The 27,473-nt window shown below is 37.9% G+C and overlaps 1 protein-coding gene across 8 annotated transcripts in view; it reads right to left on the bottom strand.

The window, feature by feature from the left end:
* Nucleotides 1–27,473, bottom strand: part of MIPOL1 (mirror-image polydactyly 1) — a 264,768-nt gene that overhangs the window by 63,755 nt on the left and 173,540 nt on the right. For 7 of the 8 annotated variants that reach the window (XM_084791654.1, XM_084791658.1, XM_084791651.1 and 4 more), the window contains one exon: nt 21,196–21,290. In XM_084791654.1, the coding sequence (XP_084647780.1) occupies nt 21,196–21,290 (95 nt within the window). Of the gene's footprint in view, nt 1–5,634; nt 5,899–21,195; nt 21,291–27,473 lie in introns of those variants that run through there. The other variant, XM_084791655.1, reaches the window with a different exon arrangement.

Genomic DNA, 27,473 nt, shown 5'->3' on the forward strand with positions numbered 1-27,473 from the left:
AGAATTCCATAAAGGACTATTAGATGGAACCAGTCATCAAGTCTTGAATTTTTGTGGAAATCTTGCTATGTCAATGACCAAGTCATGTGAACTTTTTACCTCAGGTACCAATACCAATATATAGCTACCATGTATTGAAAAGATAAGTACCAATGTTCTTCAAATTCTTTGAGCAAAATAAAGTCACATTATATGCATTTTATTAGAAAACAGAGAGCTCACTGGAATTAATGCATTAGAATAAATGAACAATCATGTTGACTCTAGCTACCAGCAGGAGTAAATGAAAATCAATAATGCCAACTAATGGTACCGAAACAAGCACAGATAGCATCAGTGGTCTGCCTCTGGTTTCTCTATTTAAGTTTAACATGTTCCTACTCTTGTAGCTTGTGGTACATATGAATACAGCAGCACAAAGGCATACTCGTTCAGCATTTCGGAGCCAGGAGAGTGTAGGTGGAAGCTGTGACTGGAAAAGCTAGTGGATTGATGATGAACTAGCAACTTTTAAAAGCAAAACTATATCTTTCACAGTTACAATAAACTTTGAGACGCTTCATTTACTAGATAATAGCCAGAAACCAGCATGGAGAGGAGCCACTTATTCATTACACAAATAGATATAAAGCATGCATTTCTAGCCAGAAAGAGTTCAGTAAAAGTTCTAATCAAACATATTTTCCTTACATGTATGTGAAGCTATGGCTATAGCTATTATTTCTTAACATGTAAGTATCCAGTTGCTCTGTCACTACTTCTTGAATACTAAACTTTTGCAAAAAAATTGGACTGCCTTCTTGCTGAACATATTACCAAACTGATCATATGTGTTTCAATTCAGTTCCAATAACGTGGGATTTTTAAAAGCCAATTCCAGTATCTAGTCCAATGCCTAACAGTCTACAGACTGTATATTGCAATCTGTTAGTCTACTTTCCCAAACTGTTTTATCAATTGCTTTGGTAACTCTTTGGCAATCATTCGTATTTTCATATTTTATCAGTAGCCTATATATCTACAATAAAAATGGGTGTGATTTTTGCCTGAATCATATGGTGCCAATTTGTAGAGAACTGCTGTCTTGGCAAAACAGAACCTTCCTTTTGTCTCTATTTTGTGTTTCTTCATACAGACTCTTCATAGTTGCTACCAGTTAAGAATGTTAAGTCAATAAGATAGAATTTTATTTAAATTTTTGTCCTTTTTTTTTGCTTTAAGACATAAAAAATTGAATATTAAGATTTTATGTTCTGTCAACTGCTAGCAGATAAAAATATAGCTAGCACTCATATTTTGATCTGAATTAACTTATTCTAGTAGCATTTTAAAAAGATTTCATCATTGCATAATGCAATTGTACTGTTTGTGAATAAAACTGAATTTCTCAAAAAAAAAAAAAAAAGGTGGATTTCTCTTTCTCTCTGATTTCAATTTCCAGATATTTTTTACTGATTGTCAAACAGGGAAATGGTGAGTTGTAAAACAACATCCTTTTCTTGTTTTTACAAAAGAGCCATTGAGACTAACATTAATGATTATAGCTGTGAGTGTCCCCCTGGATATTCTTATGTTTTTTGGTGGTGGGCCTCGCCTTTAACAGCTGAGATGTCTCTTCAGCCCCTTTCAGCAGCACACATACTAAGTTATATACTAAGAGCTGCTGAGTCTAGCTTCTTTTGGTCTATGGATTGCAGCACGGTTATTTTCTCATGTGCTTTTCTGACCTAGCTTTTCCAATGTAAAGCACTGCTGTGACAGTGTTATACACTCTTAAATATTGCTGTTTTTGCATTCTAGCTTGTGTTGAATGTTTTGGAGCCTATGAGGTACATCAGCTTGTAGTTTTAATTTTTCTTTTGCCCTTGAGTAGTTTTCATATTAACATAAAATTATATCATCAATCGAGTTGGTTAATATTCCCTACCCTATTTTCTAAAAATGTTACACCTGTTTTTCATCTTTCCTAAGTGGCTGACGAAACACACTGCAACATACATGAGACTAGAGTTTCTTTATTGAATATTTTGTGATTTCAGTATCTTCAGCAAATTTAGTGCTCCTCAGAATTTCTCTTTTATATCATCTTTAATATACAAAGAAATGTATTTCACTGGGAGCATTTCATATATATGTACTTTGTCCTTAGTTGACCAAACTCCACAGCCCTCACCTAGCCCTGCTCTCCCACTCTTTCTGGCTCCCTTCTCCCCTCAAATTTTATCTCCTCATTTTATAACATGTATATTCTACCATCTTCTCTTGTTCCTTATTTGTTTCCCATTAGGCCACTCCCCTTATAGCATTCTTCCTTTTATGTTTTACACACACACACACACATACACACACACACACACACACACACACACACACACACAGACACTTTAAATGTAGTTTCTTTATTTAAGAAAAATCATATTACCTGAGTCTGGCTTATTTCACTTAACATAATTTTCTCTAGATCTATCTATTTTCTGAATTTGTTATTTCATTCAGTGAATAAAATTACATTGTATGTATCTACCACATTTTCTGTGCCTGTTTATCTGTTGATAGACCTCTAGGCTGGCTCTCTTTCTTGGCTATTATGAACAGTACACCTTAAATAGATGTTGATGCAAGCGTCTCTGTGGTACGCTGACCTTTGAATATATGCCACTCAGGATTGGTATGTCAAAGTCACCCAGGCTTGGTAAGTCACATTTTTTGGTTTGTTTTGTTTTTCTAATGTTTTGTTTTATTTTTAAAATTTTATTTATTTGTTCACTTTACATCCTGATAGCAGCACCCTCCCTCCCTCTTCCCCCCTACTGCTCCTCTACGACTCAGAAAAGGGGAGCCTCCCCTAACCCACCCCAGCACATTAAGTGGCATCAGGACTGAGAGCAACCTCTCCCCTCTGGCCTGGCAAGGCAGCCTCACCAGGGGAAGTGATCAAAAAGCAGGCAACAGATGCATGTCAGAGAAAGCCCCTGTTCCCCCTACTAGAAGCTTTGCTGGTCTTGTGGAGCTCCTATCCCCTCCAAGTCCTTCTATTTATTACCCCACTTTTCCACTAGACTTTCTATGCATCACCCAATTTTTGTGAGTCTCAGCCTCTGTTTTGAACTGAACCGTTGCTGGGTGGAGCCTCTCAGAGGACAGCTATGCTAGGCTCTACTCTGCAAGCATAGCATAGTATCGTTAATAGTGTCAGGGGTTGGCTCTCTCCCACGGAGTGGGTCTCAGATTGGGCCAGTCATTGGACATTCCTTATTTTTTTTTCTTTTCAAGCATAGTCTATCAAGTCCTTTTTCTTTATTTACTTAAATGATCATGTTTTACTTTTTGTTCTATTTATATTATACATGTGGTTACTTTTTTGCATTTTTAATAACTTAAAAACAAGTATTACTTAGATAAAAAATTACAAAATACGTTTTTTTGCACAAAATAGTTATTATATTATTTTTCTTTACAATGTCAGTTAATCTATTTTTTTAATTTTTAATTTTTACTTTTTTATTAATCTATTTTCAATTTCACAATAAAGAGATAAATTTATGATAGCTAATAAAAAGGAACATATGAAGAATGAAATGAATGATAACAGTTCTGAAATAATTTTGACTTTACATGCATATATAAGGGCCCTACTTCTTTCTGTTAATGAAGGAGGCTTGACAAAGATTAACTTGAAAACTTCAGTCAGTGTTAGCTATACCATGAGGATGTACCACACAGGCTTAACCATGGAAAATTTAAAATACTAGAAACTCTTTCCACAAATAATTATAAAATGACACTACATAATATATGGGATTTACTTGAACATAATTCAAGAGAAAGGAGGTCTGTGTGTGAAAGCGTGGGTGGAATGGGACTGTCTGAGGGCTGCCGGTTCCCAAGGAGGAAATGCATCAGAGTGAGCCTCACTGTGCCTGCCTTAGTTAGCATACACTTACCATTCCCCTTGAGGAGCTGCTTGCTACTGTTGTTGGGCTGACGATGGGAACCAGAGCTGTGTGCTTGGCAGACAAACACTGCACCTTTGAATTGTACACCCAGAAACTCCGCACTCTTCAGCAAGCTGTTCAAAATTTTATTTGCATTTTAAAATCCCACCAACATTTTTATATTACAGAAAAATTGGGTATAATTTACATTGTTAAACATTTAAGCAATTCACCCCATGTCCTAAAGCACTCAAGGGTGCACAAGCTTAAAAATTAAGTGCATGGCCAATGGGTGGTGGTGCACACCTTTAATCTCAGCACTTGGGAGGCAGAGGTAAGTGGATCGCTGTGAGTTCGAGGCTACCCTGGCCTACAAAGTAAGTCCATGACAGCCAAAGCTAAACAGAGAAGCCCTGTCTCAACCCTCCTGCCTCCCCACAAAATTAAGTGCATGTTGGCATTAAAATTCCTGTGAATTCCTCCCAATTCCTGATGCGATACACTATGCCAGTTACAATCTCTTTAACTTTGGCTTCCAGAGCACAACATCCTCTCATAGGATCCAGTCATATCTTAATTCCCAGACACCCTCTAAAACTTTATTCCAGCTTAAATGATCATTTTTTTTCCTGTCACTTGAGAATGTCTGATAATTTCACTTAACAGTAAGTGATAATATTTGCTGGTTTTGAATATACATTTTCCTTTTGAATAATTCCAACTTCTCTGAGAACAGCGATTCCATCTTTTCCTGTGATACTCTATTGTTCACAGGCTCCCAGAGTCCTCAGCTCTTAATGAATCCTTCAGAGCTGATGGCCTATCTGGTTAATGATTACTTCTTAATATGGTTACTGTTATAGTAGTAATTATGCTAGAACACTGATAAAACAACAAAGTAATACTATAACCTACTAATAAAACTAAAGTATTATGAGTGCATGGATAAAATTACTGTCAGGACTAGTATTTCCTTTCTGTAGCCTGACACATGATCTAATGCTAGAGCTTAAAAGTTCTCAAAAGAATATTCAGGGGTAGTCTATTTATAAATCCAGACACCGACTGCGGTTATAATTTGTACAGTTTAGTTGAACACAGACAAAGACAGCTAAACTCTAAAGCAGGTCGTGCTCTTTTAAAGGCTTAACCCGTCTTTAGTATGGTCTTAGTGGTATGTTTTGTGCAATAAACATATCAAGCAGAGCCAAATCAGGAAGATAGTGCTAAAGTCCCAGCTTTGCCTCAGGGGTATTAAGGAGGTGGGGGTAGGTACAGTGAATATCCAGGTTATCAGATGAATTAGGTAATGTTGATGTTTTTATCTCTGGCCCTGCTGTGATCTAAGGTACACTACTTCACCTCTATGTCACTCTGTTTTCCCATCTGTGAAAGGGATGATGTCTCACAAGGATGCAGAAGGGATAACACCAGACAATTCTTGTAAGGTACAAGGTAGTGAGAGTTGAAAATATTGATGGTGAAATCCATGGAGACTTTTTTGATATTTTGAAAAGGATAAATGTCCTCTGAGAGGCTTCACCCAGCAGTGGTTCGAAACAGATGCTGGGACTCACAGACAAACATTGGGCGAAGCATAGGGGGTCTAGTGGAAAAGTGGGGGTGGGGGAAGGATAAAAGGACCCGGAGCTGATAAGGGGTCTACAAGAAGACCAACAGAGCCAACTAACTAGGGCCCAGAGGAGCCTGTGTGTCTGAAGCAGCAGCCACGGACCACGCATGGACCTAGGTCTGCTACAAAGATGCGGCCCATGGGCAGTCCAGGCTTCATGTGGGTCCTCCTTTAGTAAGGGAGCGAGGCTGTCTCTGACATGGACTCTCAGCTTTTGATCACTACTTCTCCTTGGTGGGTCTGCCTTGCCAGGCCATAGGAAGAGGTTGCTCTCAGTCTTGATTCACCTTGATATGCTGGGGTGGGTTGGTGGAGGGCATCGCCCCTTTTCTGAGGAGTAGGGGATTGGGGATGGGAGAAGAGAGAGGGAGGGAGGGATCCAGAGAAGAAGAGGGAGAAAGTTACTATGGGGATGTAAAGGGAATAAATGCATTTTAAAAAACAAACACAAAATTAATCTTTCTAGAGGAAAAATGAAAGTCACAAGAAAGCTGATGGGTCACAGGTTTGAAAAAACAGAAAAAAGGATAAACATTACTAAATAGATACTTTCCAACAGATTTCTGAGCATTCCTTGTAAGAAAAGAACTCATGAGAATAAACTGGAAACTACAAAAGGGTAAATCTGAGTTCAGGACACCATTTTGATCAAATCTGTATCTTTTTGGCTTAAAAACTCTTTCTGATGAGATTACTTATTTATTTAAAATAGCATACAAGATATTCAACTTCACTATGACATTTAAATTGTTTTTGATGATTTTCCTTATGCCCTCTTTTCTTCTACTGATGTTACATTTTTGTGCCTTCCCAACCCATGAATAAATTTGTATTTGTATTTGTGTGTGTGTATGTGTGTGTCTGTGTGTGTGTGTGTGAAGGCTAGAGGTTGATGTTTGTGTCTGTTACTCTGCACTTTCATTTTTGAGATAGGATTTTTACTGAACTTGAACTCTGTTTTGGCTAGGAAGGCTGGCCAGCACATCCCAGGGCTCTCCCTGCCTCTACTCCTACCCCAGTGCTGGTATCACAGACACACAGCAAAACAACTTGCTTATTCACATGGCCTCTGAGGTGCTAAATTCAGCTAAATTCAGCATTTTACCCAGTGACCATCTCTGCAGACTCAAGAGTCTTAACTTGCACAACGAGAAAAAGAAACAAATCTAATTTCAGTAAAAATTTGCTCCAAAAGAAAAATCCAGCGATTCCATACTCTTGTCATAAATACTGCATTCAGGCACAAAAATAGTTAAGAAGAAGAAGGAGGAGGAGGAGGAGGAGGAGGAGGAGGAGTAGGAGAAGAAGAAGAAGAAGAAGAAGAAGAAGAAGAAGAAGAAGAAGAAGAAGAAGAAGAAGAAGAAGAAGAAGAAGAAGAAAAGAAAAATCTACACAGAATAAAACAAAAACACCCCTCCAGCTCAAACCTCTGATGTCAATGACCAGATTTTAAAGGAAAAGTTAATAACAGCACTCTAAACTTGATGTCACCTCCTGATGGTAGCTCACCTGTCTGTTCTACTACCCAGGTACCGCAGAGCATGTTACAGATGTGGCCTTTCATTTGATTATTCTTGACAGTGAGGCAGGATAAGTAGAATTTCTATTTTACATGTCAGGAAATTGAGGCTTTGAGAGGTTAATTACTTGCCAAAGGTCATTTTCTAGAAAGAACATGCACCATCTGTCTTACTGTAGTATTAGTTTTGAATTAAAACATTATACCATATGAAAAGAATGAATTCAAAGCAAAATTTTTACCAATAAAAAGATGAGCAAACATCAACTTACGGCAGCAGACTGTGACATCATCTTTATGTCAGATTCTAGGGATATTAGGGTGCAGCTTCCTAGACCATCAATTCTTACCTTGTCTCGTACAATTGATGTTTAGGAAATTAGGTATTTTGAACAAAATTTTTTGAAAAAAACTAATATTATTTAGACTAATATCTAATAAAATCAAATTTATAAATGTGTATGCTTTTGAACCTCATGTTTTATAGAGCAACGGCATATTGTGTATTTGTGGCTTCAGTCAGAGCCTGGAAGGTTTAAAAACCATCAAGGGAATCACTGCTACTTTAGTAATAGAGTACTAACAGCCAGGAATCCTTATAAACATCAAAGGAGGACATAATGTATACCACCTAAAAATTAAAAACATGACAGCAAGTGAAACCCTAAAGTGTCTGATCTTTTAAGTGGCACACAATAACTATGTTTATCTCACTTAACATGATCCGTTTTTTGTTTGCCATTATGGGAAAACAATTAAATCCGTTTTGACTAATGAATATTTATTAACACCAGTGTTCACTCTAGAACAAGTACTTTATGATTTAAAGAGAAGCAAATTATATCATTTGTAGCAGGATCTAGAACACTTACACATTTAATTACAAGTAAACATTTATCTTTCTGGAGACATCCATGTCATAGAGCCCAAGGCAAAAGCACGATGCAAAGCCTAGGATGTCTGGTGGCACTGCTAATCCTCACAGCTCTCAAAAGTATTGCTGGACCACTGTCCACATTCTGTTGATACTGACTTAGCTCCTCATGATAGCAGTAGCATTAGAAAGTTTATACACACCAATGGTAGCTTACAGATGTCAGTTTATTATATCTTTGTGCTGTGTGCTACCAGTGTGAGTCACTGCTTTGGAAATTAATAATCAAGTGTTCTTTAAGAATCCCAGCCATTAGCTATTAATTCCATTTGTCAAATTTTAACTAGTTAATAAACATTTTAGTGTACACATGTTCTATAAATGAAAAATAAATGAAATACTTGTATTTCACATATGATAAAAATCTAACTGTACTAAATGATGTTTTACAAGGGACAGATAAATTATATGTTTCTATTATCATTTCTGGTCATAACATTTGAACTTTTCATTTATCATCATCATCATCATCATCATCATCATCATCATCATCATCATCATCATCTGGTTTCCTATGCCAAATTGGCACAAGCTAAAGTCATCATAGAGAAAGGAGCCTCTGTTGAGGAAAAGTCTCCATGAGATTCAGTTATAGGGAATTTTCTCAATTAGTGATCAATGGGGGAGGGTCCAGCCCATTGTGGTGGTGCTGTCCCTGGGATGGTGGTCCTGGGTTCTGTAAGAGAGCAGGCTGAACAAGCCATGGGTAACAAGCCAATAAGCAGCACCCTTCATGGCCTCTGCATCAGCTCCTCTAGGTTCCATCCCTGCCTGAGTCCCTGTCCTGACTTCCTCCAATGATGGATGGACTACGACCTGGAAGTGTAAGCCAAATAAACCCTTTCCTTTCCAACTTGCTTTCTGGTCATGCTGTTTTGTCACAGCAATAGAACTCCTATCTAAGACATTTAATAACCAGAAGTAAATTCTTAGCTGTATGGACACCAAATCCAAATGTGAAATAGTGGGTCACACTCATAACAGGCTTGTCTTTATTGCAGCCGTGGACCCATTTTGCCTGGTTGGTATTGCTGCATACATCTACATAACATTGTTAATGGCACTTATCCCTCAGCAGCACCTTCTGGCAGTATGAAGGCTAGCCAGGAGAAAGGGAGCTCCCAACCCTACTCCAGCTTGACTTCTCTGTCTTCTGCTGCTAAGACGTATGGTTATCTTCAGCAATATGGTCTTGATATCTAGTGCTGGTGGCAACTGAGAGCAGTGGCCACTGACTGCCTTATTTTGGGGACTTCTGGAGGTTCCCCAACCAACAACTTGTAGGGAGGCAGCCAGCCCCTGGCACTGGGGATTTTCATTCAATAACCAGTGGCTTCTGGGAGCTGGATTATCCACCCAAATAAAAGACCCAGATCTTTGGTCAATGCCACTCTAGTTGCTTGTGTGTTTTAGAAGTGGTTACTGTCAGGAGCCTCTGAAAAGCAGGTTTCTCTGTTCTGATTAGAAGAGACTTATTCACACCAACAGAGAAACCTGCTTTTCAGAGGCTCCTGACAGTAGCCACTTCTAGAAAAGACCAGAGAAAGATTAGCACAAGAGGTGGTATTTAAACTCAGTAAAAATAACGGTACTGTGAAGGCTCAGTGAGAATTAGATAAGTAGATGAGGTATTCCAGAATAAATAGCTGAAAATATTACACCAAGAAAGCATTTGTTGCACCTATGAAGCATATTGTAAATCATTCATAAGTGTGTAATTTGGTAGTCAATTCTATATAACACATGTTTTAACTATATATTATGTGGTAGGCAGCACATCAATAAAACAAATGAAATGAATGTCACAGGAAGACAGTTTCTGTAGAATTGGGTCAGTGGTTAAGAGCACTGCCTCCTCTTCTAGAGGATGTGTGTTCAATTCCCAGTACCTACATGGTGGTTGAAAAGTGTCTATAAGGACAGTCCTAGGGAATCTAATACTCTTCTTGTCTCCATGGACACTGCATGCACATGGTGCACACACACACACACACACACACACATTTAGGCAAATACTCATACAGATAAAATAAATAAAATATCAAAAAAATTATATGACAATCTCAAAAAATAAAATATTTAAAAAACAAAACTGATGAAATTCTAAATCAAAAGCAGGTTGTGAAATCTCTAGACATTTATGTATGTTATGTAAAATGTGTGTATAATGTACTATTGCTAAATATTACTGATGGCTGAGTGAGAGGTTGAAGAAAATGTTTCATCAGTATAGAAGGGACAAGGAATGGCGACAACTGTATAGTAGCAAGAAATACTAGAACATAACATTTCTCATGCCATTTTTGGTAGAAGGAAGCCATGGCTGTGACTGTAGGGTAAAATCTAGCAAAATAGGATTAAAGAACATATATAAATTTACCATTGACCACTGCAAGCAGCTACTACTATCTGGTGGAAACCATGAAAATCCATGGCTTTGGGTGCTCAGCCCTAAACAGTGTGTGTGTGTGTGTGTGTGTGTGTGTGTGTGTGTGTGTGTGTGTGTGTGTGTAAAATCTGAGCAGATAGAACACTGCAGAAGAGAGAGTGGAAAAAATGTAAAAGTCAGTGGGTGGGGAAGTATCTTATAGAAAGTTGGTTCTAGAAATGGCGTGGCTGTTCTACTCATAAACCCTATAGCAACAGTGGCTATGTGCACAAGGCTGGGTCCTTCAACATTCCATTATGGAGGGGAGGGGACCCCAAGGGCCCCATCCCTTTTCAAGGAGCTATAGGCAACTAATGGTTGCTAGGATATGGGAAATTGTAGTTCTCAATGGCAGCCTCTGGTAAATTGCCCTTCCTCTTCCTCATGCTCATACAGGCAGTCCTAAGTAAATGCAGTGGGGCACCAAACCAAACCAAAGCAAACAAGCAAACATCCATGGAGATAAGTGGGGGACTTGTTGGGAAGAATGACTTCTACGCGAGGCGGAAGAGGACAACGCAGGATAAAGGGGAGAATGTGCTCTAAGTACACACTGTGCAGGTAGAATGAATGGTCAGCGAATACCCGGAAAGCTTAAAGAGATGATAAAGAATGCCTGTGTAGGAGCACGCGTAGAACCAAGAACACGTGCTTATGAGTGTTAGGGTAGGAATTGTCCATTTATTTAACAAAATATAAAATATAAATCTCCTGAATGGATAAAACTAATGCTTATAAAATGTAAAACCCACAAACTACAATTAGCAAACCCATTTTTTTCTTCTTTTTTCTCTGAAACTGGGTTTCGCTGTGTAGCCTTGGCTGTCCTGGACTTGCTTTGTAGACCAAGATGGCCTCAAACTCAGAGCAATCCACCTGCCTCTGTCTCCTCATGCTCGGATTACAGGTGTGCACCACTGAACCCAGTTGGCAAATCCATTTTAACACTAGTTCCTTGTCCTTGGTGGGCACAACCATTAATGACAAAACATTTTGTAAGATCCTCTTAAAGAAGGTAGAGTCATTCTATAGAATAACAAATAGTACCTGAGAGATAAAAACAATTACATTTAGCCTTATATTGTGTAGTAGAGTGCAAAGAAAAAATCGTGAAAATTGGTAGTGTAAAACATATCCTTCTTGCATACAAAGTTAGAAAAGATAAAATTATTTCTGTACTTATTAGTTGTCCTGTGTCCTAAGAGAGAAAACAGTTGTGGGCTGGAGAGATAGCTCAGCGGTATCACTGGCTGTTCCTCTGAGGACCTGGGCACAGTTCCTAGGTCCCACATGGCAGCACACAGCTGCCTGTATCTACAATTCCAAGAGACCCAACACTCTCTTTGAGGCTTCACAGGTGCCAGGCAAGCATAAATCTTAAAAAAAAGAAAAAGGTTATGAAATCATGTAAGTACCATTATTAATATTCTACACTTGGTAGTGTCTTTGGGGTTGTGTATCTCTTCACGTAAAGCAAGTCGCACTTCTATGCTCATTCCCATCCCATCTCATCTTTATGCCATTTGCTATGGAATAATAACACATCAATTCCCTCACCAGCGGCCACTGCCAAGTTCCTGACCAGTATAAATTACCCGCTCCAGGCACTGCTTATATGAATATGTACATATATGTATATGAACTACAAAGCTACGTAGTTCACATAAGGTGGATGAGATGTATATGTATAAAAATTAAAAATTTTATTCTCTTTGAGTATGTTTTTCCTTTTATTGAAAATAGACTTTTTGTTTGTTTTGTTTTTTGGAAGCAGAGTTTGTGTGCAGCCAGGGCTATCCTGGACTCACTTGGTAGACCAGGCTGGCCTCAAACTCACAGCGATCTGCCTGCCTCTACTTCCCTGAGTGCTGAGATCAAAGGTGTGCACCACTACGCCAGGCTAACGTTTTTCATAAAATACATCCTGATTAGTTTCTCTCCCTCTGTTCTTCTCAGTACTTCCTCACTCCTACCCCATCCGGATCCACCCTCATTAGAGAACACACAGTCCCTAAGAGATAATAATAAAGTAAGATTAAAATAAAGCAAACATTGCATTGGAATAGGATAAAGCAAACAAAAGAAAAAGAACCCAAGAAAAGGCACAAGAAACAGGTACAGACTCAGAGACCAACTCATTCACAAACTCTGGAATAACATACAAACACAAAACCGGAAGCCATAATATACACACAAAGGAACTGTAATGTAAAAAGAGAGAATTAAAAAAGGTAATATTTTTAAAAAGAAAAAGCCCTAACATGGCATTATGAGACAAGAAACCTCTTTTGGCCATCTACTGCTGGGCAGGCAGCCTACCCTTAAGAGTGGTTTATTTCCCCAGTGAGACTTCTCTGGAGAAAACTAAATTTTCACTTGCAAGTGGTCATCAATTGGAGATAACTTCGAGGTAAGGGATGAGGGCAAGCCCATGTCTCCTCTCAGCTCTCGGGCCCCAACTGGTGCAGACCCAGGCATGCCCTGTGCATGCTGCTGTAGTTTCTGTGAGATCATATGTGTTGATCCTGTTGATTTATAGGGCCTATGCTCCGTGGTGTCCTTCATCCCCTCTGTGTCTTACATGCTTTCTGCCTCCTCTTCTACAGAGGTCCTGAGCCCTAAGGACAGGGGTTTGATGGAGACATCTTATTTAGGGTGGGGTATTTCAAGGTATTTCACTCTGTATAGGGTCTGGCTGTGGGTCTCTGTATTTGTTCCTATCTGTTGCAGGAGGAAGCTTCTTTTGGGTTTTATTATATATAATCTCAGCTTTTATGACTTCTACAATTTTGAAATGTATGCCACAAACCCATTAAGAAAGGTTCAAACTTTGTCCACTTTCCACTATGTTGAAACACATAATACTATAATTATTAAAAAGACGTGTTGAGGGCTGGGGAGATGGCTCAGCAGTTAAGGGCACTGTCTCGTACTGAGTTCAGTTCTCAGCAACCACATGATGGCTCACAACTGGGATCTGATGCCCTTTTCTGCCATCCAGTTGTACATGCAGATAGGGCACTCATATACGTAAAAGTAAATGAATAAATGTTTAAAAAATGTGTTGACTCATATAAAGACATTACCATAAAATAAATATGATCCAGTCCCCACATATGCTGTGATATGAATTTATCATGTTCTGAATGACATTAAAACTCCATGGTTTAATTAAAAATTAAACCATCTTGTTATTATTATGATAAATAAACTTATTAAGCCCTAACTACCTACAGACAAACAAGAGGATCCAATTCATGACTAGGTGTTAAATTTTCACTTTTTTTTAACTAAAAGGAAACAGAGGGAGGCACTAGAAAGTACTGACATGCAGGCCTCCCGCAATCACAAGAGCAATTTTTCTTATGGCTCTTGAGCTAAGGAATGCAGCCCTGCAGGTCCACGGCAAGAGGAAACCATTAGAGAACAAGCCAATCCCTCCAAGTTTAGGATCCCTCCTCATGAGGCTGTTTAGTCAGACTAACCCAGCTGCTGCAATGAGATGCAGCACTTTTGCACAGCAATAACTAGGTTCAAGTACTTTACAATTGGCATCGCTTATATGTTCATCTCTCCTTCCTGCCACTTGTTGGCTTTATGGGGAAGAGCTGCCATGTGCAATGTTAAGCTTAGTATCCCGTCAGTTCGCCTCACTGGTCCTACCTTTTTCTCTGCCAAAGGGAAAGAAGGGCCGGCCTTCCTAGCATTTAAATTTTCTAAAACTCCAAATAACACCTCAAACATTTATTTCTATACAAAGAAAAGTAATGATTATAGCTACAAAGACTTTCCTTGAAACTCAACCAAAGAAAATGATTTTTAGAAAAAAAAAACACTTCAAGAATTAAGAATCACTAATTGGTAAAACCAGAAAGAAAAGGATAATAGAAGTCATAAACAATTTTTACCTAAAATAAAACTAGTGCTAGTTCTTTTCTCCTGTTTAGTGTTGCTATTGAGCTGGAAGCAGAGGCGGCTCTGTAGTACACACTCCTAGGATGCATTCTTACTTCTGGCTTTAGCCAAGTACCCTGGGGCTCTAAAGTTTTAGAACACATTTTCTCAGTTGTCAATAATGTCCTTTAACATGACAATATAAGTATGCACACATATGTCTGTGTATATGTAAATCTATTAGAACAGCTGAAGGGGCATTTTAGTGTGAGCCTGGCTAGACACAATTAATAAATTATCAGATATATCTGGCTACGTATTTCTCTGGCAACTATAGGACTAATATTAGTTTACTCCTATGGTAAGAGAATGTTTCCTTTGTAAAAATCATATAGGAAACTTTGAGAAGTTGGATCCCTGTATGCATCACTTGCATTCCACATATGAACTTCTAAGCACCATCTATTTAAGTAGGTCAGAAATACTATTTGCCTCCCTTAAATGAAATTAAAATTAATTAATTCAGATTTAATTAAGTTTAATTAAAAAATCAAATCAGACTCTGATAGCCGAGGAAATGTTTTGAGGAATTTTTTCTTCTCTCTTTCTTTTTTTTTTTTCTAGAGTCGTACATCTCAGGGATGTTGCATTATTTAAAATTTAAAATAAGTTTCTGAATATCCTTGCAGATGATTCTCTGTGCAGTTTTTAAAATTGAGGTAAAACAACAAAGTCACTTAACAATTTTAAAGTGTTTGATCCACTGACAGTAAGTAATACACAGTGTTGTACCACTCTGATCAGTATTATAAAATTTCCTATTCTCCCCTCCCCCTAGTCTCTGATAAACCATATTCTAATTTCATTTTTTCATGAAGAAAATGAAAAGATTTATTAATGGTTCCTTAGAGATGAAGATGAAGGGCTTACACTACATTTTTTCATAGAAAATTATAAACCATTACTTTTCTTCCTACCATCCCTTCCCTTCCTATCACCAGTGTCAGCCCCTTCCCTCTGTATCTTTTTGTCTCTTCTTAGGTAGGAGTTGTGGTAAATGTATTGTCTGGTGCTTTAATTTAATTGTCATCCTGAATATCTGGGTAGTGGGAACGTAAAGAAGAGGGAAGGCAGCCAAAAGTGTGCTGGTTGTTATGGACAATATGTCAATATGTGTCTGTATGGAGAGGGGGGGCAGGGGGAAGGGAAGGAGAGATGGAGGGAGAGAGGGTGAAAGCATGTGCAAGCACGTGTTCTAGTCTGGAGACGCAACCTAACTCCTCTCAGGCAAAGATGAATCTATACTAAAACTTTGTGTAACCGTCATGTTTTGAATCACAAGCATGCCCACATCTGTCTTATAGTATGATCATCTTTTTGAGAAACAGTCCATTCAGTGGCATCCTTAGGCAGCACAAGTGAGACTTCTTTACATTGACCCCCTTCTCAGCGTTTTCCTTGAACTGCTATGTGCGTGAGTAATGCATAGAACACGGGAACACTGCCAGGTGCTGTTTAGGCTTGTTGAAAACAGACTCTGAGAGGACCCCAGCATGTTTATTCCAAGTGTCTTCCAAAACATCCTCTAAAATACTTGTTCCTGGGGTAGGCAGGAATCCTGGCTGTGGGAGGGAAGAAACAGAAACAGCAAAGCAGTCCATGTAGATGAACACCATGCCCTTGAGGACAGCTTTCAGGTGAACCGCTTCCAAGAGTGTGCTATTGTTCGTCTCCTATATTAAAGTGTCTGCAGTGGAGAGGCACAGCTCGGGGAAGCTCATCCATGGAGATAAATCTCAATTGTGAGGTCCAGCTGACTGCCTCAGTTTCCCCAGTATTTCTACTGGAAGTTTGTTACCCCCCCCCCAATCTGCTAATATTGCTTTGTATTGTTCTTTCAGCCAGGCTACTCCAGTCATAACTGCTGAATGTGGTAAATTCCAGATTTGATAATATTTTGCTAGCTACCTGCTTTGCTATATACTTAATAAACTTATTAATTCTTGGCAGAAATTCACATAGAGCAGTCCTCAGACTGACCTTCTAGAACACATGGTCAAATATGGTATCAATCAAAGATCAGAGCAAGGCAGTTCAACATGACCACAGTCATACTGAAGAAGCGATGGTTCCAGAGGCAACGAGTTATACCTAAGGAACTGTAGTCTGCTTGCACTGCACAGGGTGAGAAGCAGCCTTTCCCCAGGCAGAGCGGGAATGAGGTTCCTGATAATGCCCAACAGCCTTTTGTGCAGCTGCTTAATCTTCTGTTCTAGCTGGGCCTGCATGTACCAAGGCAAATCTCCACGCTCCCTGTTGCTCCCTGCGTTGCAGCTGTTACAACATTAATACAGTGTGCTTTTAGCGCTGTCCCTCCAGAAGGCACCCGGCCGGCTGCTCTTGCACAGCGCCTGTCCATATCCTCCATATTCTGGGCTAGCTTTGCCTCCTCCAGTTCCAGTTCCTGCAGTTCCCTTTGCAGTTCCTTCTGCAGAGCCTTCCCGTCATCCTCTCCTACCAGTAACACGGTCCCCAGACAGACTGTAAGGTATCATGCTCTGCATTAGCAAGTTGGCATCCAGACAGTTTAACCCATTGTTGGTATACTCCTCAGTCAGCAAGTAGTGCACATCTTTCTGTAGAGAAACCCCCAACATGTCTGCAGAGGCTCTCTGCGTACTACGCAATGACTCATGGAGACAACTTCACCAGGCACGATAAAGCTGTCAGCGCTTCCACTGGACATCCTGGCGTTGCTAGAAGCTGTCTGTGACATGCCATCTCTACGCAGAGGCCACTGTTCTTGTGTTCCCCAGGCAGCCAGGTGCTGAGCTATCTTGGAGGACTGTTGAGGGGCTGCTTGAGGCACTGGGACATCAAGTTAGAGTATACATCATGGAGATCTTGACTCCGAACCTTGAATCTGAAGTCTGAATATTTTCTGGCTTCCCAGTTGCTTATCATTTGATATATCTTTTCTAGTATAGTGATACGTCCAAAAGGCACATTCTAACTTCTATTTATATGAATTTGCCTACTTTTAGGTGTCTTATATAAAATGCTACCTACAATACTGGTGTCATGTAGCTGAGGGTGGCCTTGAATGTCTAGAACTGTTGACTATACCCCCCAAGTGCTGAGACTGCAGGCGCGCACCACCTCTGCTGAGTTTTGTTTTTGTTTCTGCTTTGTTTTGAGTTAGTACAGTTTAAGGTTTATGCATGCCGTATGGCATGCATCAAAATTCAAATTGAATAGCATCCTACCCCACATAGAAAGGGAAGTGCTACCATTATTCTGTTTCTTTGTCTGCTGATGGTCACATGGACTGTGTCTACTGAGAATAATGTTGCCGTGCACACTGGTGTAGCAATCCCTCCTGGAACCCTTGTTTTCATCTCCTGTGTATATGCTGAGGGGTACACATCTACTGCTCATGTGGTAATTTTACGTCCAGCAGCCACACCACTTTGTATTCGCATTAGCATTTTATGAAGGTTCCTGGTAGATTTTGTTTTTTGATAGACCCATGAGTCTTCTCCCATGAACTTCCCAATGTGAAATTCTGTGAATGGTAATTGGATAGGTTTCTTCTTTTGATACTTCTGACACAAACTCCTCGTGTAGTATTTATTCCTTTTAAAATTTTTGTTACTTTGATGTGTTACTTTGATGTGTGTGTGCACGTGTGTGTGTGTGTGTGTGTGTGTGTGTGTGTGTGTGTGTGTGTGTGTGTTTGGAGGTCATAAGACAACTTGTAAGAACTGGTTATCTCCTTCTACAATCAACTCCAGGGACTGAATTCACGTCAAGAAGCTCGGCAGTAAGCTCCTCTATTCACTGACCTCTAATAATTTGTTTAATTTTTAGAAAAGGGTACTACATAGGCAGATCTGGAATTTACTCTGTAGTCGAAGCTGGCCTTGAACTCACTGCAGTCTTCTCGACTCAGCCTCCCCAGTGTGGGGCTTATATATCTGCCACCGGATCTAGCCCTATTCCTCTATTCTTAGACATTCTCATATTAGCCTTTACAGTAAGCACTCTGATGTGTATGCTGTGATCTCCAGTGGATTTATGGTTTCGTGATCCTTCATTCTCTCTCTCTCTCTCTCTCTCTCTCTCTCTCTCTCTCTCTCTCTCTCTGTATGTATGTCCTTTCAACTTTATTTTCTGACCTCTTTTAGTTTAGACTACCATTCATATTTTGATCAATACATTTAATCTCCTTGTTTTCCATTGTTTTTTCCCCTGTAAATTTGAGATATTGAATCATTTGAATGTTTTCTTTTGTGTTTATAGAAATATGAGTTGATTATATTATATTATATTCCTAATTAATAAACAATAACCCATACAAGTTTATGGTATTTATTACCATCTGAGTCCTTGGGATTAGTTGGTTGTTTGCTTCTTTATTTTTAACAGTTTCATATTTACACCCAATGAGTTGTTGTTATTGCAATAGCACTGTCTGGACGTCATCCTTTTTGCAGACTCTACATCCCATACCTTCCTAACTCTAACACAAGGCAGTTCCATTGGTTCCTTCTGAAAGGCGGGGCTCATTTATGCAAGACCAGTGTGTGGCTAATAGCAAAAGGTAGCAATAAGAAAGGCATGTGGAAAGTACATCTTTAAGGCAGTATTTGTTAACTCTGTTTAGAGTAAGGTTGTGTAACTTGCAGATTTAGTAGATTCTAAAGTGATTCTTTTTAAAAAAAGGTTTATATCTTTGTACTTTATGTGTGAGCGCCTGCTTATATGCACGCACACCCTTGCTCTGGTGACCCTGGAGGTGAGCAGAGGGCATCATGTTCTTTGGAACTAGAGTTAGAGGCAGTCGTGAGCGGCTGGATGAGGGTAATGGAAACTAAACCTGGGTTTATTTGTGACTGACTAAATTAAGTGATTCTAACGATAGCTATGATTAAGAAAACCTGTACAATCACTGTAATACTCATTTAAATAACAAAATGCGGGACAGCAAGATTTTTTCTTTACCATCAGATTTGTGACTTGTATACTCACCTACAGACACTGACTACAAATGGAAAAGCAACTTAACCACACAAATACATGTGATGTCTACAAGTGTAGAAGTTTTGTTTGTTTGCTTGTTTTTTATTTTTTACAAATGGTGCAACAATGTACTACAAACTGGATGGTTATAAAGAAAAGAAAGTTACAGACACACGAAACTTGAAATCAGGTGTCAGGTGGGCTATTCTCTCTGTGTTGGCTGTTAATCTTTTCCAGACAAAGTGTTGGCATTTGGTGCCAATTTTTTGCACCATTTCTGTTACCTGGCTGTCCTCTGCCTGTGTGTCTTCACGATGTATTTCCTCAGTGTCTATCTGACTCAGTGTGCAAGTTTCCTTTTTTTTTTTTAAATAAAAACCCGTATCATGCTTGATTAAAGCTCACCCAAATGACCTCATTTTGACTTCTTTCCCTCTGTAATGATCCTACTTCAAATAAAGTCATAATAAGAAGTTATGGAAGTTCAGCCTAGTTTTGGGGGGAGGAACACAATTTAATCCATAAAAGTAACCAACCACTGCAGATGTCATGGACACTTCATCAAAGCAGAGTTTTTTAGATTTTTGCTGGGAATATATTACAATTGTTTTCAAGAGCTCTCTTGGAAGTATCCTGAATCCTGGTAACAAACACAGTGCTTGAGACTCTGTGCTGACAGAAATGACTGGTATTATTGTTTCATAGCATTCACAATTTTCACCCAAACAGCATTCATAAACATTACTAATAAGCTCTAGGTAGTAATGCATGCACTGCCAGGTTTGTTACTATTTAATATTTTAATAATGAAGTATATCATGATAGAATACTTTCATAATTGTTATTAATTAAAATTTATTTTGATTTAATTACAATATTAGGCATTTAACTAATGATAGTCTGAGAAAAAGCCAATTAAAGTTTAATCCATAGTCTAAATGGCTTTTCACACTTCAGACTTAAGTTAGTTTTAGACTTACCATTCATGAACTGGCCGGGCACATTAGCACATGCCTGTAATCCCAGCATTCGGGGAGGCAGAGGCAGGTAAATCTCTGTGAGTTCAAAGCCAGCCTGATCTACAAAGCAAGTCCAGGACAGCCAAGGTTACACAGAGAAACCCTGTCTCAACTCCTCCCCCCAGTATTCCAGAACTATATTGGATATTATATATTAAACAATTTGTTTTACCATGGCCTACCATGAAAATACAATATTTTACATGTAATTCAAAATACATCTTTTATATACCCACAGAAACCTGAAACAAATAATCATAAATTTTTTTATCCTTACTATATAGTATGTACTCTTACTTTCTGTAATACTTTCTTTTAATAAAAATGTGAATTTTGAACCACTGAGTTCAATTTTATAACTATTATGAAAATGAAAAAATAACTTTGTTAAGTATCTTTGGCAACATCTCCTTAGAAGCTTCTCATATCATATTGTAAGAGGTGAAAGATGATAGTACATATCTTATATATCATATGTCATACATATATGTGTATGGGTATAAACTTGTGCACATACACATAATTTCAGAGATAGCATTTAGATGAGCAAATGTCTAACTACTAGACTTCACTTAGACAAAAGGTTTTGTAAAAGAATTATGTCAATTTTATTGGTGGAAACTTAAATTTTACCAAATGTAGGAATAAAAGGCTAAAAATAACATTTTTGGTAATTTTTAAAAATATAAAAATGCTTTAAATACTGAGTGCAACTTCATTGAGTAATTTCTTTACTCACTCACAATTACAATATCAGGTACAAGATTTTTTCAGACAATATTTACTTGGACTGAAGTACAAAATGTTTTACCTGTAATAAACTCGTAGTGTCTGTATTTCTTCTTCCAGCCTTTTGTACTGTTCAACTGCAGTTTCTCTGGCTTGCTGCATTGATAATAATTTTGCCTGCAAGTAATTATTTCAAAATTAAGTATAAGTTTGGTGTGTTAAGACACAGGATAAAGCAGGAATACCAGCTAAACCTTTTCACAAAATAGGCCAAATAGATTGGTGGCAGAAATCCTAAAGACACATATGTAGTGAGGACACAAACTTTGCTAGTTCCTAAACCTCAGCCTTCCTTATCTGTGTTATCAGGTTCTGCCTTTCTGCAGTGTTTAACTTTATACACAGAACTCAGAATGTGGAGCACGGGTTCAGAGACGTATCCAGCATAGAGATAAGCACGACAGGCAGCTCACATACAAACTTAATGTGGCTCCACTGCCTGATCTCACCCGATTTCCTTTTAACTTTATTAACAGTAAAGCTCAGAACATTTTAAGTATGTTGTCAAGCCATCTTTGATACACAAAACTATGACCTGATACTTACAGATATAAGTTAACCCTTTCACTCCTTTTTTGCAAGGAATAAAAATGTCCCTTAAAATGGAGTGACAGCAGCTTTCATTGCTAGAGATACTATACTCAAGGTCATTATCATAAAGCATAGCCAATTAAGTCTACAAAATTTTATATCGAATTTACTTTAACTGATAAAGAATAAGAATTATATCTATCAATGGGAACTGTGGTGTTTTCATGCATGTATACATTGTGTGATATTTGGAACAAGCTAAACTTTTCTATTTCTTACAGTTTTATCAGTCTTTTGTGGTATAAAATTTTAACATATTTTCCTCCTAGGTTTTGGCAGTGACTTGTTACCTGTATTTTATTTTGGTAGAGCTCAAAGTTATCATCCTAAAATAATTTCCCATGTTCCGACTGCCATTTCCACAAGTTTTAAGAAATGGTAAAAGGAGTTTACCCTTACTTTTAAAACTCAGTACTAGTACATCAAGTCAATTATTGTTTACTCAAAGTTCAATTTGCATGAAAACACTGTTTTTCAGTTTAATGGTCTTCAACAGCTAACACGCAATTGTTCCAAACCTTGAAATCTACACTGTCAATAATTAAAAGTAATTTAAAGTCTGGAGGCAGTGCTTCAGCATCTTGCTGAATGCATATGATTTCAGTAGAATTAGTTTCTTGCATAAGAATGCAGTAAATAAGAAATAATAAAAACCTAATTATGAGAAAATTAATTAGTGTAATGAAAATGAACACTAGATAATGCAACTTTTCTATTTTAATAATGGGAAATTATAAAAGCATGAAGCAGACTGGGTATTTGCATATAAGTTTAGGTACAAGATATTAGTTTGTTTTCTATCAGGGCTGAGAAAGTCTGTAATTAAATTTAAGATGTTTGAATAATTACTTTAATTTTCTGTATTTCATAACTACAGGTGAGATATGCCCCGGAACCTGGAAAGAACATTAAAAATAAACTCTCATTTCCATGCTAAAAATGTTTTCTACTTTATAGTTATATCCCTATAGACATGTTTTACAGTTTACATTTTTGTACCTTTTCTATGTATAGTCTTATTTTTAGGTGAAATTTCATACAAGTGGAATGTATATGTAACATCCTATAAGTATACACTTGGATTTTTGAAAACTGGGCTTCTTGAGCTGTAATAGGCAGAACATAAACAATGTTTTCAATCTATTATCTGTAGTTTTATAATTTGAGATAGAGTTAAGAACTCTATACTCAGATCACTCTGCAGCACTGTGCAGCCCAGAGCTGGGACTTAAGGAAACCTTTACTTCAGCTTTTCACAGGCTGCCCATTACCTACACGTCTCCCTGCCCATCAGTGCAGTCCCTGACCGCCTTCTATATGTAGCCTCTGTCTTTACAGCTCTGCATCCTTTAGAGCATCATGTAAAAGAGACACAGCCATTAACTCCTGTTTTACTTAGTGCACTTCGAGATTAATCTATATTAGTGCACATACCAGTGCCAGTTGCTCACTCCTGTAAAACCAGTGAACAGGTTATACCGAGAACTACAAGGTGAGTACGTATTCACCAGGGAATTGACACTCTACTGTAGTTTTGGAAGTATTACTACAATCACTGCAAATATCTGCACATACGTCATTTTCATTTTTCTTGAGTAGCTGCCTAGCAGTAGGATTTCTTGGTTGTGTGTATCTGTTTATATTTATACATTTCATAATGAAATAAAAAAATTTGGTGATTTCACTGCAATAATCTTTTTTTTTTAATAAACTACATTTAAGATATGAAGACCACTTTACCTCTCCAATGGTTTTCATTTTATTTTATTTTTAATTTGTTCACTTTACATCCTAATTGTAGCCCCCTCCCTCGTCACTTCCCTCCCTTACACCTTCTCCCTCCTTCACTCCTCTCCTAACATCTGACCTCAGTCTACCAAGTCTCATCGGTACTACCCGTATTCTCTTCCTCTGTGGCCTGGCAAGGCTGCCCCGCCAGGGGGAAGTGATCAACGTGGGGTGGGGGGTGGGCAGAGACCGTGTCAGAAGTAGTCCCTACTCCCCATATTGTGGCCCTACAAGGAGACTACTACATCTGAGCAGAAGGTCTCAGGTCTACATCTTACATGGTCCTTGACTGGTGCATCAGTCTCTGTATTGTACTGTGGTTATCCTGTGTTATGTGGCTAATATCTGCTTATGAGTGAGTGTATACACGATGTGCGTCATCACCATTAGGTCACACAAATACTGACAACCACATTAGATATAATGCATTCACTGAAGTGTGCTTTTTTAAATCATAACTGAAATAATAATTAATTAATTAATTAATAAAGGTTGGTTTGAACTAGTACTATATTAGACAGAAACTATGCTCTTTTCATAAGTCTTACTTAGCTTTTTAGAATGACAAACAAAGGCAGGATTATACTGCTCACAGAACTGAACAATATTTACTGTTGCTATTGTGGACAACAGTATTTTACTTTAAAGTCTTTTTACATTTGGTTTCAGTGTGGTTTTTTCTGGTTATAGTCTTAGACATTTAATTTTTTGGTGTCACCAACATCATTAATGTTCTTTATGACATAGCAGAGGCAGTTGATTGTTTTCATGATATCTGCTAAATGTAGGAGCATGACGTACAAATAAAAATAGGAGTCAGGATGCAGATTTCAGAAGCATCCTAGAGCTAACACAGTCCTGTTTCTATGAGGAAGAATCACATCCAGAGAAAACATTTGGAACTTGTCCAAGGTTTCACAGGTAATTAGAAGAAAACTTGAATCTATGAATACAAATATTCATAAACCACTGTCCCTTCTATAAGACCACATTTCAATGTTATATACTTTAAGTGTATGTTATTTTTTTTAAAAGAATCATGCTGGGCAAAAGAATCATTTTGGCAGAATAATCACAAATATATTAAACTGTGTTAAATATAAATATACTTAAGTAATTCTTGCATGTCTTTAAGGATGTGTCTAGACAACTGATCAAACAATGAATACAGACATGTAGGGTTTTAGCTCTCTACCCTGCAAGCTTGGTAAATTGGGCTGGAAAGATGCTCATGGATACGAGAACTGACTGTTCTTACAGAGAACCCAGGTTCTATTCCCAGCACCTATGTGACAGCTCATAATTGTTGGTAACTCCACCTTCAGGGGATCTCGCACATTCCTACAGATATACAGGCAGGCAAAACACCAATGTGCAGAAAATTAAAATAAATACATTTTTAAAAGAGCTTGGTAGATAACATGTAATTAAAATCTGGCAAAAAAGCTATCTTAAAAATTAAAACCCTGCCAATGTGGTGGTGCACCCTGTAATCACCGCAGTCAGAGAGGCAGAGGCAGGCAGATCTCTGTGAGTTCAAGGTCAGCGAGGCCTGTTTGTTACACAGAAAAACCATGTCTCAAACAAAACAAAACAGAGGACAAAAAAATTAAAATGATAAAAGTGAGAAGATTTTAATAAGACCCATGAAATACATAAAATAGTAGCTAGCACATTAAAAAATTGCTTTAATGACCCATTGTAGAAAAAAAGGCTGAATCATCAACTTGATGAGTTAGGTGCTGAGTAGATAGTAAATATCTACCAAACAGGTGACGAAAACAAATTTTCACTACCACTCTGCCTTATAAGCTTAACATCTCACTCAGATCAAAAGATGGATAAGTCTCCATGAGGCTGTCTCACAGTTTTCTTATGATTCTATGTATCTTTACCAAGAAAATCATTGTTGACCAAGACATGGCATACACACCTTTTATTAGTAATAAGTTATGTGAACTATATTAAGAATTTTAGAGGAAAAAAAAGACTGTACCTTGTTTTCTCGGGCACATTTTGCTCTATTCCCCTTTCTTGGTTATACGACTTCTGCTCAATGCACAACACTCAAAGTTTCAATATTATGAAGTGTATAAAAGACTTAAATATAAGATGTTATTGAATTTGAAACAGTAGGAAACAATATTTTTGTTGAAGGGATATATGCTACTGATATTATTTTGGAATGGAAGATAATAGAAAGACTAATATTATCTATATGGATATTTTAGTAACAAGAAAAAGAATACATAAAGAAATCCAGGTTTTCCAAGTCATCATAATATGTTCCTATAGTTTTATGCTCATCCATAAGAAAATGACAATAACACACAGCAAACACTATTCTACAGAGCCACTGACATACGTCTGTCTCATGATGCATCGTCATGGAGCTCCTAGAGCCACTTTACAAAACATCAGCCGCTACATGGTGAAACAAGGATTTGAACTCAGATACTCTGCGTTCCCCTTCCTTTTAACCACTATCTATAAACACCAGGCAAAAGTTGGTGCTCTAAAAATTAGATGTTAGAATGAAGAGCTGTGGAGACCAATTCCAATGAACACATCTATTAAAGATGTCTTCACTTGGCACTCAGGAGAAGTTATGGAAGTGGGGGTAAAAAGTGTATAAGAACAGAAGACCAGGGGGTTTTTCCTTGAGACTGTATCTCCTAGAAATACCAGAAGCTATGCACATAAATTCTTGGAAACAAGCCTGCTCAAATATGTACTGAACACACATGACAGCAATGAACATGCCAAAGAGCAGGGGGGAAAGCTATAACCCTATAGCAAAAACTACAGGCAAGTAAGGAATGCTGAGAGTAGGAGAGAGTTTATGCAGGAAAGAGTGCACGAGTTGCTTATCTGATGTCAAACCATCAGCCCTGAAAGCATTCATGCAAGTAGCATTATACAAACCAAGCGGGTTATATTTGTGTATTTAAAAATATATATGCACATACATATACATGTATGTCTTTAGCAACAATAATAAAGAGGAGGCTATGAATTAGAAAGAGTAAGGAAGGATATATGGGAGAGTTTGGAGGATGCAATGATGGAAATGATACAATAATTTCAAAACTAAAAAATAATTTGGGAGGGGAGTAAGGGGAAAAAAGGAGGGAGAGTGGAATCGGAGGATACAAGGGATGGGATAACCACTGAGATGTAACAAGAATAAATTAATAAAAAAGAAAAAAATAATTTAAAAACCTACAATGTTAATGATCACCAATGAATTATATTATAAGCTTATGTAAAGAAACTGGACCACTTGAGCAAGATAGTAAGGCATTTGTGTTTTTGTGCTAGACTTATTTAACTTAACATGAACCTACTCTTCGTCCATCCATGACTTTACAGATAACAGAACTTTATGACCGAGTAGAGTCTATTATGTATATTTACCAATTTTCCTTTACTCATTCATTGCCTGAGATACACTACCACTGTATTTTAATTTCTCAGCTATTGTGAGTAATGACACAATTTATGTGGTAATGCAGATGTCTTTGGCATAACAATTTCATTCCTGTTGGTTATACACCTCGTAGTAACCATGGGATAGTTTTGCTTGTAAATCATGGGGAACCTTTACCCTGGTTTGTTTGTTTGTTTGTTTTTGTTTTGTTTTTTAGTGGGTATATTAATTTACAGTCCTATCAGCAGTGTTCAAGGTACCTTTTCTACACATCCTTGGTACTCATCTTCTGCCTTTGAGATAACTGCTATTCTCAGCAGGTACCTGGTGATCAGCCATGCTGAACATCACCTGCTGATGCTTATATGACTCCACTGTAAAATGTCTATTGCATATTTTACTATCAGTTGCTTTTTTAAAATGTGGGATTCATTATATATTTCAGATATTATTCACTCATCAGATGTGTAGTTTGTCTTCTTTTTTGGTTT

Source organism: Acomys minous (genome assembly GCF_964271855.1).
Source record: "Acomys minous genome assembly, chromosome: 8".
NCBI classification, from domain to species: domain Eukaryota; kingdom Metazoa; phylum Chordata; class Mammalia; order Rodentia; family Muridae; genus Acomys; species Acomys minous.